This window comes from Podarcis muralis, chromosome 13, assembly GCF_964188315.1.
Source record: "Podarcis muralis chromosome 13, rPodMur119.hap1.1, whole genome shotgun sequence".
Taxonomy (NCBI): Eukaryota; Metazoa; Chordata; class Lepidosauria; order Squamata; family Lacertidae; genus Podarcis; species Podarcis muralis.
Window position 1 is genome coordinate 22568869 of NC_135667.1, and position 16011 is coordinate 22584879.

Below are 16011 nucleotides of genomic sequence, written 5' to 3' on the forward strand. Positions count from 1 at the left end.
GAACTACAATTCCCATCAGCCCCAGCATTCATGTAAATGGCCAGTGATGATGGGAACTGTAGTATAGGAACACCTGGAGGCCCAAAGGTTACCCATACCTACTGCAGAATGAGACAACAGACAATAGCAGGATGGTTAAAACCTGGGTGGGGAAAATGTTAAGCCCAAGGGCCACATACTCTTATGAACAGATTTTCAGGGATGTATCCAGATATAAAAGTAGATAGATCAGATTATGACTCTTGCCTTGATACAATAGGCTACATTCCAGCTACACAGAAGATAAATTTGTGCACCTTCACACTCCTCTCTTCCCTCTCAGTCCAGGCTGGCAAGAGGCATTATCATTGTTAAAAGGCACAGTCCATCCAGACAAAAGTGCTCTAGTAGGATGCTGAGCTCTGTGGGGTTTGTGAGGAGTCCTGAGGTAAGGAAAGAGATAGCTGGAGGATTTGAGGTTCCAGTCCCATTGGGTAATAGCTCAACACTTAATTTAACTATAATTAAAGATTTGCAACAAGATAACTAATAATCCAATCCTATATGCAAGCATAACTAAAGTTTGCACCAATTCTGCAACACCGCAGCACTACACTGGCTCGAGATTATAGGTCAGTGCTTTTCATTGCTGGCCCTTATCCAATGCAAGCTGAGGGGACTCCTCACTCCTCACTCATCCCATATCACTCGGGCAGCATTTGGAAAGAAGGAGCTTATTGAACCTTGACCCCACTCCCTAACACACTTCAAGGCAGCTAGCAATAAGAGGAAGGTTGGGAAAGCATTATTTCACAAGGGAATAACTCCAAGCACCCACCTCCTCCCTATATGACGAACTTGCCAAATTTAGGTCAAATTCACGTGACGAAGGTAAAAGAGCCAATTACCAAATTAAACCAGCACATCCTGCATTAACTGTAGTCTAATAATGGAAAACCCCATGGGCATAGGTGTGGGGGGGGGCAACTGCCCCCCCCCAATCTAGTAAATAAAAACAAATACTTAACTAACTGACCAATTGTGTCACAGATAACTCAGTTCTGCCTCCCAACATAATACCTGTCTCTCCTAAAATAAATCCTGGCTATGTCTATGGAAAAGCCCCCCCCCCAAAAAAAAATTGCTTTCAGTTGCCCTTCTCCCAAAAGATAAATGTGTAATCCCAAATTGATACAGAGGAATGAGTAAGCAGAAAACTATATTGAGACTGGTACAGAAGGGAACAGATGCCTCAAGAAAACCCAATTCCGTGTCCTCTGATAGGCTCGATCCTTGAACATAATAGGGCCTAGCCAGCCATTCTCCCATGATACTTCTCTTGGGCTAAATGGTGGGACAAAATGGTCCATGATACATTCAACAAGAGGAGATAGATCATTCTGTATTTGAAATGTGTGTACAATTTGGAAGTAACACAATGAGCCTTACATTGTTACAGTTTCAAATGATGACATGCTAGAGGAGTTGAAGGGGCTAGGACTAATAGGATAAATTATTCTAGATATTCTGGAAAATGCTTTGAAATGAGATAATTCTTTTGGAATATGTAATGAACCATGGTTGTGACAACTGTTATGTACACACATTTTACAACCCATGCAGAATTGAACGTTCAGTAAGTGTAATATAGTGCATGTGTTATATTTCTTCATTATATAGGTCACTTTATACAAAAACAAATTCTCAAATCAATCTTCTTTTTATAAAAACCTACTTTGATATAGTAGAGACTTCAACATTTCTTCCTTTTTTCAGATATGCCTGACTGCTTTCAATGCCAAGAAGATCATTATCCAAATGAGGATAAAAATGCATGCATTCCCAAGCGTATACATTTCTTGTCATATGAGGAACCTTTGGGGATCATCTTAGCCACTGGTGCTCTCACATGTTCATTGATCACAGCTCTAGTGCTAGGGATTTTCAGGAAGCACCATGACACCCCCATTGTGAAAGCCAACAACAGAGGCCTCACCTACACTCTCCTCATCTCCCTTCTGCTCTGCTTCCTTTGTGCTTTGATATTCATTGGCCAGCCTCAGAGGGTGACGTGTCTCCTCCGACAAACTGCTTTTGGCATCATCTTCTCAGTGGCTGTTTCTTGTCTGCTGTCCAAAACGGTGACTGTGGTTCTGGCTTTCATGGCTACCAAACCAGGATCCAGGATTAAGAAGTGGGTGGGGAAAAGATTGTCCACCTCCATTGTTCTTTCTTGCTCACTTATCCAAACAGGGCTTTGTGTTGTATGGTGGGAAACCTCTCCCCCATTTCCACATACTGACACTCATTCCATGAATGATGAAATTTTATTAGAATGTAATGAGGGCTCCACTATCATGTTTTACTGTGTCTTGGGCTACATGGGTTTCCTGGCACTTATCTGCTTCACTCTGGCTTTCTTTGCCAGAAAGTTACCTGACACTTTCAATGAGGCCAAGTTTATCACTTTCAGCATGTTGGTCTTTTGCAGTGTGTGGCTGTCCTTTGTTCCAACCTATCTGAGCACCAAAGGAAAATACATTGTTGCCGTTGAGATCTTCTCTATTTTAGCTTCCAGCTCTGGGTTGCTGGGCTGTATCTTTCTCCCCAAGTGTTACATTATTGTGATGAAGCCTCAGCTGAACAATAGGGAACAACTAATAAGAAAAAAACCTTGATTTTTCACTGTGTAATAAATACAACAGATGTGTTGTTCTGTGAGCTATCCCAGCCTGTACATGCACTAGAGTTCTACAGATGCCTACTAATTTATAAATAATTTTAGAGGCAAGATGTTCTTGAAATTGGTCTCCCTTTATAAAGACATCTTGAAATTCCCTTTCTGCCACTGAAATGAGGGCTCAACCATAGTGTTTTACTGTGCCTTGAGCTTTCTGCGCCTTTCCTTTCCAAGAACCTCCATGAAGCCAAGTTCACCACTTTCAGCATGTTATATATAAAAGGAAAAAAGGAGGAGCCTGCAAACTACAGACGGATTAGTCTCTTCGGCATCATCAGAAAACTCTGCACAAGACACCTACAATGGAAACTCCTTGATTGGAGTAAGCTGGCTTTAGGGATGCTCGATCCACTACTGATCAGTGCTCAGTACTTCAGCACCTAATTGAAAAGTTCTCCTCCTGTAAAACAACCCCCCTTTATGATGCTTTCATAGACCTCAAAGCAGCATTTGACTCCATATCCAGAAAAACTGGAGGCTACCTCAATAGACCGACAAATGCTTCATCTAATATGTACGTTTCATGAAGGGACCTCACTCAAAGTAAAATGTAACCCCTGGGGCCATCTTACTGATGCCATTGAAACTGAGAAAGGTGTCAAGCAAGGCTGCATACAGGCCCCACTCTTATTTAATTATTACATTAATTCCATGGTGGGCCATCTCCACAACATAAACATTCACCCCCCAAAACTTGCTCGAAGACACATCTCTGTCATGCTGTATGTAGATGATGCAGCAATACTTTCAAGAACACCTTTTGGCCTCAAAAGAGCACTGGGAACATTAACACAATACTGCAAGGAGGACCAGCTAGAACTCAACTATCAGAAAACTAAGCTCATGGCATTTGCCAAAAGGCCTTTGAGCCGCTCTTGGAGCATAGATGGCCACAAGATTGAGCAGGTCTCTTGTTTCAAATACCTGGGGGTAGTTTTTCACTCTACCAGCAGTAGGAAAGCCCATGGGGAACATGTTGCTGAAACTGCACAGACAAGCTCATCTGCAATCCTTAAATTTCTTAAAACCAGAGGTGGCCACTATATACCTGCAGCACTCAAATTCATTGAAGCCAAAACAATAGCACAACTTGTCTATGGTGCCCAGCTGGGCCCCTTCTCTATTTTTTCATCCCTAGAATTTGTACAATCCAAATTTCTAAGATCAGCCCTTCAAGTCCCACAATGTGTCTCTAATCCCACCCTGAGACTAGAGAAAGGTTTCATAAAAGTGGAGACTTCAGTGTGGGTGACCATACTCAACTACTGGCTCAGACTATCTTTATTTCCCCTTGGCCTTGCCCCACTAACTATGAACGATGGTTTTCAATTCACGTGGAAACAGGCTGTGGTAACCTCAGCCAGTCGCCCAATCCCACCTGGGGAGGCGTTGCCAGGGGATCGGCCAGATAGGGCCCACACAACAGAGGGTGGATCTTACCTGTGAATCGGTTTCAGGCCTTGGGTGGAATCTTTTAGTCTATCTTCCCTAAATGGGGGCGTGAAGTGGTGACCCCCCCTTGTGGCGGTGATCCCAGGGTTCCCCTTTAAAGGGGTCTTGAGGGGAGGCATTGGTCATATGCCGAGAGGTTGTTATTGCTCTCCCCTGCGATGGCAGTGAAACAGGGGGTGGGCTCTCTGCTTGAACATATGTTCTCCAGAGCCAGCCCAATCCCCACACATTTTGGATAACCCTGATGTCCCCCAGATCCCCGGCTGGGGACTGGGAAGGATAAATGCCCAATGCCTGAGCCAAGGTCTCCCTACATCTGAAACTTAATAAAGTTGTGACCAGTTTTAATCCCATAGCACGTTGTCTTGAGTCATTATTCCACTCGGGAGTCGCCTGGGGTGGAGGTGGGGACTCCACCTGTCCACGCAATGGGCACCCATACTGGAGTGCTCTGTAGACTGATATCTGTGGTCTTGTATATACTAGCCTTTTGTTCTCTTTCACTCTTGTATGATGTTCCTAACCCTTCTTTAAGACCTTCTTAGCTTCTTTTGGATTCTTATATATATTCTGTTTTAACTTCTTTTAGTGTTTGTTTGTTTTTTGATCTTTTTTATTTTCAATGACTTTAAAAGATTGTACTCCTGCCTCCTTATGCTGGTCTACGACTGTAATAAAGTGTTGTTGTTGTTAGTATTTTGCAGTGTTTGGTTATCCTTCATTGCAGCCTACCTGAATTCTATGGGGAAATACAGGGTAGCTGTGGAGATCTTCTTTATCTTAGCCTTCAGCCTTGAGTTGCTGGCTTGCATCTTTACTCCGAAAATGTTACATCATTGTGATCAAAACTGAGCTGTGGTTCAGTGCTTCTCATACAGATAATCTGTACTTCAATCTCTTGTTCAACCAATGGCTGGCAGGGTGAGGAGCAACCTCATGTGAAATTTTTAAGAATTACTACCTTTCTGTAAACTGTCCTGAGCTAAACTGAACAGTGGTCTAACTCAATGTGTGACTGCTTTCTAAGTTCCGATGACATTACAGTAATATTTTATGTGTGGGATAGTCATAATATACTGTGTTGCTCAGTCACATAACCTTGCAACCCGGTGTAGAAACCTACTCCCACTGTCAGGCTCAGGCAGAGCAACAGCTCTACAGCTGAGCATGGTTAGGGAGTGCTGTAAGTTTATGCCACCTTAACATACACCAAATTGTTTTATACCAGCTTCTTGTGTGTAGGATTGCTCCCTCAGTGAGCCATAACTTTGTACTAAATTAGTCAGAATACACCAGAATTTTATATGTTGTTCATGTCTCAATCCCAATTCACTATTTATTTATTTAATTTTCCTTCCTTCCTTAAAGGGTGGGGAGGGAGAGAAAAGCCTGTGATAAATTTACCCATAATCTTTTTTCAATCTGCATTCAATTAAGCCCTCTACAATCATAACCATCAAGTGTGGAGAAAACACATAAGGGGAGGTAGCAGGGACAGACCAAGAAATTTTATTGTTGAGGTGAAGAACTAAATTGCAGCCCCCTCTCCATTCCAACTACATAAGGTGACTGGGGTGACAGTGGAATCACCCTTTAACACTGCAGTAGTTTTTCCTCCACTCTGACCAACTCCAATGGACCAACTTGGAAAATACATTGCAAGCTAATGAACACATACAGTCCTGTCCTCCAACATATTGTCACCACTGCTTTCATCAAGCACTGCTTACATCTACCAATTTGGGGAATAGGCCATAGTTCAGTGGTAGACCTTCGGCTAACAATAATGATGGTACCAGGTTCAAATGCTGGTATCTGTGGGTAGGATTCAGAGACCCCTGTTTTAAAAGGTGGATAACCAATGCCAGTCAGTGTAGACAATATGGGGCTAGGTGAACAAATTGTCTGGCTTAGTTTAAGGCAGCTTCTCATGTTTTTGATTTTGGCTCCAGATTTGGATCCAGATCAATTTCTTTAACTACTAGCCCCATTTTCTTCTTGTTACTCAAGGCTACCCCACTGAGTAAGAGATAATACTTTCCTTCAGAGATGACAATCATGTATTTATTTCACTGTTCTCCAGAGAATACATCTTTCATCTGAGGCCCCTGCAATTAGCTAACAAACTGCAATTGATTCTGCTGCTTGCAGAATCCCCCTGAGAGCTATAGTAGCATAGTCAATAACAGAACTAATTAAAATACTGTAACTTTGGAATAAATATAACTCAATCCCATACAATTCTGAACTGAGGAGAAGAATTTGGGAGAGATAAAGCTCCATGGGTTTCCTGTTTGAGATGCAAGATCTTAAACTCCAAAATTAGGGTGCAGGGACATACAAGGCTCAACATTGAAGGAACACTGATAATTATGTTACATCTGAAGACAGGGAGTACTATCAATAGTAAAGATTAGTATTCAGGATGCCTGCATCAGTGGTATTGCATATGCTCCTACTGTCCCAAATATTGGCCACTTCTGTTGTTAAATATGGAATGCAGGATCCCTTTGATATTCTTCACAGGTATTATCAGCCTGGAGACATCATCTTTGGAAGCATTGGTTCTCAGAGCATAATCCTTTCCAGTCCAAAGGCTTTTGATGAACAACCTCCCCAGAAACTATCTGAAGAAGCAATGTAAGAAATACTTTTTTCTACAGTATACCTAGGATATTTTCTATTTTACAAGCTCCCAATACAGTAGAGTTGGCAAATTTGTTCTGTAGCAGTGCATGAAAGATATATTTTCATTACTAAACCTTTTAGCATGATGTGTTAATGTATTTCTATGTTGACTCACACTCCAAGATGACAAGAAATTACAGCTGTTAAGGACCACAGCTTTAGCAAGCATGAGATTTAGGCAATATTGATATGGTATGGTAATCCAGCTTCATTGCTACTTTGGAGTTGCATGACCGTCAATGGCAGAAGGATGGACCCAAGTCTCAGATTCCCTGTTCATTGGAGTAGACACATGCTGCCTATTCAACTGATTCTCTCATGAAATTGAAGCTACCATTTAGCATTACAAGTTCTGAACTGGCAACTAATGTCAACTAATGTCATCCCTATAGAATGATAAAGTTGGAAGGGAAATTGAAAAGCATCTGGTCCAATCCTCTCCTTAGTGCATGATAGCCATAGTTGAAACATTCCTCCTTCCTCTTGCTATCAATCTTTCACACAGGTTTGGGTTAGCTTTCTTAAACTGAAGCAAATATCCAGTCCGTTTTTTTCATAATTCCCCATGGTTCAGAAGTAGCAAAATAAATGAGAAAAAGAGAGACATTTTAAGTACTTTTTCAGTTTATGGGACAGGAAATATTTAAGCTTAGAACTTGAATATAGAGTCTCAATAGAACATACCCTGGAAATATTCCACATAGAGATAATGTGGTCGAGCAGCTGCAGAAGGACACAGGAAATCAATTCAGAGAGGCCAATGCATCACAGATTAAAATACGAGTGCTGAAAAGACTTGTAAAGAAAAACTTTATGCAAGTGTTTATACATTAATGTCAGACGCCTCCAATGGGGTGAATTGGAGTACTTAGTCTTAGAAGACATCATTGATATAGTGGGCATAATGGAAAGCTAGTAGAATGGAAAGAGCCAGTGAGAAACAATTACCTCAGAATATAATCTCCATAGGAAGGAAAGAGAATGACAGAGTTGCTTTGTATAACAAAGAGATCACTGAGTCCAGTCAACTAGAAATCCCAGAACAGGGATATAGCTTAGTCCAGGTAGTTTAGTCTCAGTGATCTACACACTGCAAGTTTTCCAGATAGAGATAATGTGCTCTATGTTGTCCAAAAGCTGCAAAATGCTATGATTTGGTTTCAGGCAGGCACAGTTTGGTGACATTACTCCAATTCTGAAGGTGATAAAGGTAGGGACACAAAACATAGCATTTTCTGTTACAACACTTCTCAATAACATCATGCCAAGGGTAATTTGATCCAGTCCTATATTTCTATGGCCATTAAATAGTTATATTTTACTAATGTCTTTAGATGGCAATTGAAAATAGAACAAATAGGCATTTGAAAATAGAATTTTGTGATCCGTTTTGTTGTATTGCTGATAAGGGAGGGGAAAGAAGGCTAAATAACTAGATAAAATAATATAAATTATCATTATAATATAAATTATGAAGACTACAGCTCTGAACTCATTCTTGATCCAGGAGACATGGTACCTTACTTGTTGATGTATATTTGATATGCCAACATAATGCTGAGCACCTGAATAAATGATTAATTTATGAAGTACTGGACTCCAGTACTGTAATGTTCAAAACCAGCAACAATAAACAACTTAATAATAAGAAGAAATGTGCATGATGTAATAGAAATACTATTACAAAGTGTAGAAAATAAATAGAACAAAATGCAAATCTTTTCATAGTGCAGTGACTAAGAACTATCAGCACATCCTGGCCTTGGTGTTTGCTATAAATGAGATCAACGAAAACCCCAAGATCCTACCAAATGTCACCCTGGGATTTCATATGTATGACATCTATTCCAATGCTGCATTCACCTATCATGCTACAATGAAACTTCTTTCAACAAGAGACAGATTTATCCCCAACTATAAATGTGACTTCCAAGATCATCTTCTTTCAGTCATTGGGGCACTTCACTCAGAAATGTATCACCACATAGCTAATGTTTTGAGTATCTACAAGATTCCACAGGTAGGATGTGTGTGCGGAGTTTAGAAATGTATGGTCGTTGTTTTTAACCATTTTTCTTTTTTACCAGATGTGGCCTAATCTTTGAGAGACAGGGATAGGTACATTTCATGTAAACATGTAGACCTTTCCATTTATATGAATGCCATATGCAGATACGTAGCATGCCATATGTAGTATAAACACCAACAACTGGGAAACACTCGCCTGCGAGCGCTCCAGTTGTGTCATGGGTTTTGAAGATGCTTGAACTCAGAACACAAGGGAGAAATGTGCTAAGAGGAAGGCATGCTTGGCACACCCTCGCCATGATCAACTCCCATCTGGAGACCTATGTCTCCACTGTGGAAGGACATGGGGATCCAGAATTGGTCTCCACAGTCACTTATAGACCAACTGTTAAAACCATGTTTATGGAAGACAATCTTACTTGGCTACGAGTGATTGCCAAAGAAGGAAGAAGAAGAAGAAGAAGAGGAAGAAGAGGAGGAAGAAGAAGATATGCAGATAAGGGAAAACAGTACTTCTAAATGGTGGGGGGAAAACCAAAAATATTCTTTTAGGCCATATACATGTGAAGAGTTATTCAAAAGTGCTTAAAGTTCTTTAGGCCCATTAATTATTCTATTGTTCATTGTGAGGGACATTTCAAACATTCCTGGATCCAATTGCTATCCTTTTGCATTTGGATCTCACATTCTCCTTTATAATCTTTTAGAAGGAAGTATTTTTGCTGCTGAGTAATTATAGTGCTCAGTACAATTCTGTTCTGGTTTGGGATCACAACTTTCACTGCCATAGCCCTACTCTTACAAAGAAGGACATTTTATTTAGTGACAAAGAAGAAATGTACAAATGTTAATAATAACCACAAGGATGCTGTCAAGGGTAACACCTTGACCTCCAAATATGTAAGAATTGGTTTTATTACACTTGGGTATATGTGATGTTATATACGTTAATATCTATAGTGAACCTTATATAAGACCAATTATCTAACTGATCCACTGACAAGTCATTTTATTTAATAAAAAAAAATGGAAACCTGAGTATACCCGAAGGAGCGTCTCCACCCCCACTGTTCAGCCCAGACACTGAGTTCCTCATTCGTAGGTCTTCTGGCATCTTTTTCACTGCAAATAGTGAAGTTAGAAGGAACCAGGCAGAGGGCCTTCTTGGCAGTGGTGCCTTCCCTGTGGAACGCCCTCCCATCAGATGTCAAGGAGATAAAGAACCACACAACTTTCAGAAGACATCTGAAGGCAGCCCTGTATCAGGAAGTTTTTAATGTTTGACATTTTATTTATTTTGTATATGTGCTGGAAGCCACCAAGAGTTGCTTATTGTTATTATCAGAAGGAACTACACATGACATCTAATTGGTGATGCATGCAAAATCTGGATAAGGGCCTCCCATTGTCCTGGTGTCTTGACTACTATTTGCCCACATTTGCTATTAAATAGAAATAATGTAACCCATTTGAACGACATAATCAAGCCATCCTATCCCCCCACCCATTTAGTAATGTAGTAAACTCATTCAGAACATTTTTCTAGTCTAACCTGAAATGGGGAAGGGGCTCTTTAATCTAGCCACAAATCATTTCTCCTCCTTGATTATGATGGTACTCCTCCAGCCTATAAGAGTGAGGTCTAATGCAAGAGCAACAGGAAGAACACAAAGTTTCCTGTTTCTCCATTAAGAAAAAGAAGTATACCTGTTCATAGTCCCAAAATTATGACTTAAATCCTTAACATCATGCCAGAATATAAAATTTCGTATCTCAAAATCAAGCGAATTAGTGTACTAACAGATTCATTAAAGAACAGTGGCTTTTGGAATGACACAGTCTGCCCAGAACTGATAAGCCAGTGTACTTAAAAAAAACAAAAAAATAAAAAAAACCTTTGTCCAAATTTAATCTATTTGAGATAGCATTGAAAGGAATGAATACATGTTTTCTTTTAATATATAAAGAAATATTTCTTTGGTTTTCTACCCACTCCACTTCCAATAAACCTTTAGCTTTTGTATGGTTCCACTTCTTGGAGGACATATATCACTGAATTCCTTTCATCCTATCAGATGGTCCCAAATGATAGCATTCAGTTTCTGGGGATTCTCCAGTTACTCATCCATTTCAAATGGATATGGATTGGATTCATTGCTGATGACAATGATAAAGTAGAAATGTTTCTGCAACACATGCTTCCCTTATTATCCCAGAGTGGCATATGTTTAGCCTTTGTAGAAACGTGTCCCCAAAATTTCAGCTTTGATGATGAGAATGGAGACATAATAAAAAAAGCAGCTGAAATGTTTGACAGAGTTATGAGCAGCACAGCCAATGCATTTGTCTGCTATGGAGAAGCAGATTCCATAATATTTTTGAGATGGGTGCTATATCTACCAGAAGTGGAAGTTACAACACAAATGCCAAGAGGTATAGTCTGGATCCTGACAGCACAGATAGAGTTCAAATCATTTTCCTACCAACGTGATTGGGATATCCAAGCCTTCCATGGTGCTATATCTTTTTCAATTCACTCCAATGAGGTACAGGGATTCAGAAAATTTCTTCAGGGCAGAAACCCTTCCAGCACAGCAGATGATGGTTTTATCAGAGATTTCTGGGAACAGGCATTTGGCTGTGTTTTCCCAAGCTCTGCTTTGGATGATGTGGTGGGTGATATCTGTACTGGAGATGAGAGTCTGGAGAATCTTCCTGGACATATTTTTGAAATGAGCATGACTGGTCACAGCTACTGTATCTACAATGCTGTCTATGCAGTGGCCCATGCGCTGCATATGCTTTCATCCACATCCAAACACAGAACAATGGCAGAGGGAGAAAGAAAGAAACTTCAGAAGAATCAACCATGGCAGGTAATGGCTGGCAATGTCATTTCCTTGCATTTTCTGTATTTGCCTGCACTTTTCCTAATGACCTATGCTATTCTCTAATCCAGATGAAGCTGTATATCGAAGAGTTGGTGATAATAGTCCTCATAGTGCCCTAGGCCACACTCATAATAATTTCCTGGGTGCTGCTGTTCATAGGTTGTACATGGGATGTACATAGAGCAAGGACTAGGGATGTAAAACTAGGTATAGTGTTGTTGCAAAGAGTGTAAGTCAGGGATGGGGAAACTGGCACTCTAGAGGTTGTTGGATTCCAGCTTGTGAGATTCCTGGCCATTAGTAATGCTGGTTGCAGCTAATCTTATTTGAAGCCCAACAACGTGAGCGAGCTGAAAATGGGAACTATATAGCCCAATATACATTGCCCCACACCCAGAATGAAGAGTTGACAATAATAACTGGTAGAGAGGTTCATTTCATTCATTATATTTCTATGCCACTTTTTACTCACCATGTCTTGTTATGTTTACCTTCTTACAGTAAATGCCAAATAAACCAAACAGGTAAATAAGAACTCAGGTCACTACAAGCCTATTTAATTAAGAAAATGAACATGAAATGCCCAGTCAAAATGTACCCCAAAAAGTAGCATAAGGAAGCATTTGTGGAAGGCACTACCTTTTAAGGACAGCTCGCTCCCCCAGCTACTCCCTCAAATGTTATGTGGTGAAGTCCTTAACTGTATTTGCTTGGTTGTAAGTTGCAAAGGATGTGGGTGGTTCTGTCGGTTAAACCACAGAGCCTAGGACTTGCCAATCAGAAGGTTGGTGGTTCGAATCCCCGTGATGGGGTGAGCTCCCATTGCTCAGTCCCTGCTCCTGCCAACCTAGCAGTTTGAAAGCACGTCATAGTGCAAGTAGATAAATAGGTACCGCTCCAGTGGGAAGGTAAACAGCATTTCTGTGTGCTGCTCTGGTTCGCCAGAAGTGGCTTAGTCATGCTGGCCACATGACCTGGAAGCTGTATGCCAGTTCCCTCAGCCAATAAAGTGAGATGAGCGCCGCAACCCAGAGTCATCCGCAACTGGACCTAATGGTCAGGGGTCCCTTTACCTTTAAGTTGCAAAGAAACCCATCTGGTCCTGTCTATGCTTTTTGGCGCATGGGTGAATTTGAAAATGTTCTATATTCCCTCTCTGCTTCTCTTAAAGTTTGTTTTTAATTTAATATTTTCCTTAACTTTGGAAAAGGTGATTTACTGCAATGAAAAGGTGTGGATTATTATATACGTGTTATTTACTGTTTAAGAGAGAAAGGTTTGGCTTCTTTTTGTACATTAACACCATTTTATTAAATGTCAGTATTTTCCTTTTCAATCTAGGTCCACCACTTTCTCAAACAAGTCTCATTTAACAACAGTGCTGGGGATGTGGTTTCCTTTGACCAAAATCGGGTATTAGTGGCAGGATTTGATATTGTAAACTGGGTCACATTCCCAAACAAATCTTTTGTTAGAGTGAAAGTTGGAAAGATTCATTTCAAAGCTCCAAGTGAAGACCAAGCAATCACCATTAAAGAAGATGCCATTGTGTGGCACAGATGTTTTAATGAGGTAGGATTTAAATACAATAGTTAATGAAGTAACCTCATTTTGAATTTTCACAGGGACACCAAAGAAACTTTTCACATATGAAATGCTCTGTTGTGTATAGCCATTTGGTGCACAGAAACGCCATCACCAATCACAAAATTGCCACTGGAACTGTAGATGCCTCTTCTAGCTCTCCCTTCTCTTTCCAGGAAGCAATTAAATGGCAATATTTTAAGACTTACAATACATGACACACAATGAGAAAGGGTATCATATAACTGCCTAGACAATGAATGGACTGTGTATCCCCATCACTGTGTACTTCATGAGATGCAAGTCTTGATTACTGCAATACATTCTATGTGGTGGTATCTTGGTGTCTAGCTTGGGTCTGGTTTTGACCTATAAATGGCTCACCTCAAGACCTTCTTTTCCCATATAAACTGACCAAGACTGTGAACATCATCTGAGGCCCTTCTTCATGTGCCTCAACCACAAGGAGTCGGAAAGTAGCAACAGGAGAATGAGCACTTTCTGCAGTGGCTCCATGTTTGGCAAATGTTCTCCCAGGGAGGTTTGTCTGGCACTTTCATTATATATCTTTAGGTGTCAGGCAATAAGGTTTCTCTTCAACAAGGTATTTGGCTGATTAACAGTCAATGTTGTTTTAGATGTTGGGGGGTGGAGGTTATTGATTTATGTTGTTCTTCTTGTTTTCATTATGTACTTTGTGGTTTTATTCTGTACTTTTATGTTGTGAACTTTCCTCAGATCTTCAGATGAAAGACGGTATCCAAATTTAATTAATAAATAAAGTAAATTATATAAATAAATAGATGTATATCAATGGGTAACTTCCACACTATAGGATATAACGAGAGGCAATTGTTGCACTTTACAATGTTCAATTTTTCTCCATATTCTATTTGAATCATGCTAAGCTTGCTTAACAAACAACTGGCATTAAAGTGACACAAACATTAACACCCTCTTATTTCCTTGATGCATTAGACATATCCTATTTCTGTATGCACTGATTCCTGCTTTCCCGGTTATAGCAAGAAAAAGAAGGAAGGGGAGCCATTCTGCTGCTATGATTGCTTTCCATGTCCAGAAGGGAGGATATCTGATAAGAATGGTAAGAATGATTTTGTAGAGTACTATCAAAAATGTGTACATAATTCAGGGAAATATTATTTCCTCTTTTCTTCCAGACATGGCTGAATGTTTTCAATGCCAAGAAGATCATTATCCAAGCAAGGATAAAAAGACATGCATTCCTAAGCTTGTAACCTTTTTGTCATATGAAGAACCTTTGGGGATCAGTTTAGCTACTGGTGCTCTTTCATGTTCTTTGATCATAGCTCTGGTGCTAGGCATTTTTGCAAAGCACTATGACACTCCCATTGTCAAAGCCAACAACCGTTCTCTCACCTACATTCTCCTCATCTCTCTTTTGCTCTGTTTCCTGTCTGCATTGCTATTCATTGGACGACCTGAGAAGGTAATGTGTCTCCTCCGACAAACTGCTTTTGCCATCATCTTCTCAGTGGCTGTATCTTGCATGCTGGCAAAAACCATGACTGTGGTTCTGGCTTTCATGGCCACCAAGCCAGGATCCAGGATGAGGAAGTGGGTGGGCAGAAAACTGTCCACCTCTGTTGTAATTTCTTGCTCCTTTATCCAAACAATGATTTGTATTATATGGTTGGCAATCTCTCCCCCATTCCCAAATGTTGACAAACATTCAACGACTAATGAAATTGTATTGGAATGTAATGAGGGTTCAAGTACCATGTTTTTCTGTGCTTTGGGCTACCTGGGTTTCCTGGCACTTGCCAGCTTCACTGTGGCTTTCCATGCCAGGAAGCTACCAGATAGTTTCAATGAAGCCAAGTTCATCACTTTCAGCATGTTAGGGTTTTGCAGTGTTTGGTTCTCCTTTGTTCCAACTTACCTGAGTTCCAAGGGAAAATATACGGTAGCTGTGCAGATCTTCTCAATCTTAGCCTCCAGTAGCGGGGTAATGGGCTGCATCTTTTTCCCAAAATGTTACATCATTGTAATAAGGCCTCATTTGAACAAAAGGGAACTACTAATCAGCAAAAATTTCAAATAATCATATATTGTAACAAAAGTTTTCATCAATGCCTACATGGGCTGGATTTTCTGTTTGAATTATCCTAGCCTGCAACTGCACCATATTGCTGTTTCCTACACAATACGGTATCAAAAAAGAATTTGGGGAACTTCAACAGGAGGAGGAAGAAGAGGAAGAAAAAGAGGAGAAAGAAGAGGAGGATGAATGGATGAATGAATGGATGAATGAATGAATGAATGAATGAAACCTGAAGTGGCCCATGCAGAACTGTATAAACATCTTAATACACTATAATCAATCTTAAAGTGCTAAATTGGAATATATATGGACTAAATAATAAGACTAAAAGAAATAGAGTAACACACACATATTGGCAAAACAAAAAGCTAGATATGTTCACACTGATGAACAGGGTAGAATGAATAGCCTAGGCAGCTTAAAATGGGGTGGATGCCTTCCGACTTGCTTTTATGCGTTCAGAGTGTATAAAAAGCATGACAATATTATAGGGCAGGGGTGGGGAACATGTGACCCTATAGATGTTGTCAAACTATAACTTCTTTAACTTCTGGCCTTTGTCC

General features: G+C 40.3%; 2 protein-coding genes across 2 annotated transcripts; both read left to right on the forward strand.

Annotated features, from left to right (window-relative positions):
• The first annotated feature begins 1755 nt into the window (after window positions 1-1755).
• On the forward strand, window positions 1756-2657 carry LOC114583164 (vomeronasal type-2 receptor 26-like). The gene has a single exon (XM_028704509.2). The coding sequence runs from the start codon at window positions 1758-1760 to the stop codon at window positions 2655-2657; it is 900 nt and encodes a 299-aa protein (XP_028560342.2). The 5' UTR covers window positions 1756-1757.
• A 713-nt stretch (window positions 2658-3370) lies between these two features.
• LOC114583163 (vomeronasal type-2 receptor 26-like) lies at window positions 3371-15448 on the forward strand. Its single transcript, XM_077918170.1, has 8 exons — window positions 3371-3963; window positions 6698-6811; window positions 8588-8879; window positions 9595-9725; window positions 11151-11763; window positions 13120-13350; window positions 14341-14467; window positions 14544-15448. Exons 1-8 carry the CDS (start codon window positions 3371-3373, stop codon window positions 15446-15448), a joined length of 3006 nt encoding a protein of 1001 aa, XP_077774296.1.
• The last annotated feature ends 563 nt before the right edge of the window (window positions 15449-16011 follow it).

Coding starts and splice junctions, on each gene's coding strand:
- LOC114583164 (XM_028704509.2), top strand. CDS start 1,758: ATGCCTGACTGCTTTCAATGCCAAGAAGATCATTATCCAAATGAGGAT.
- LOC114583163 (XM_077918170.1), top strand. CDS start 3,371: ATGGTGGGCCATCTCCACAACATAAACATTCACCCCCCAAAACTTGCT. Junction 8,880..9,594: donor GTATCTACAAGATTCCACAG/GTAGGATGTGTG, acceptor ATAATCTTTTAG/AAGGAAGTATTTTTGCTGCT. Junction 9,726..11,150: donor TTTAGTGACAAAGAAGAAAT/GTACAAATGTTA, acceptor CCAAAATTTCAG/CTTTGATGATGAGAATGGAG.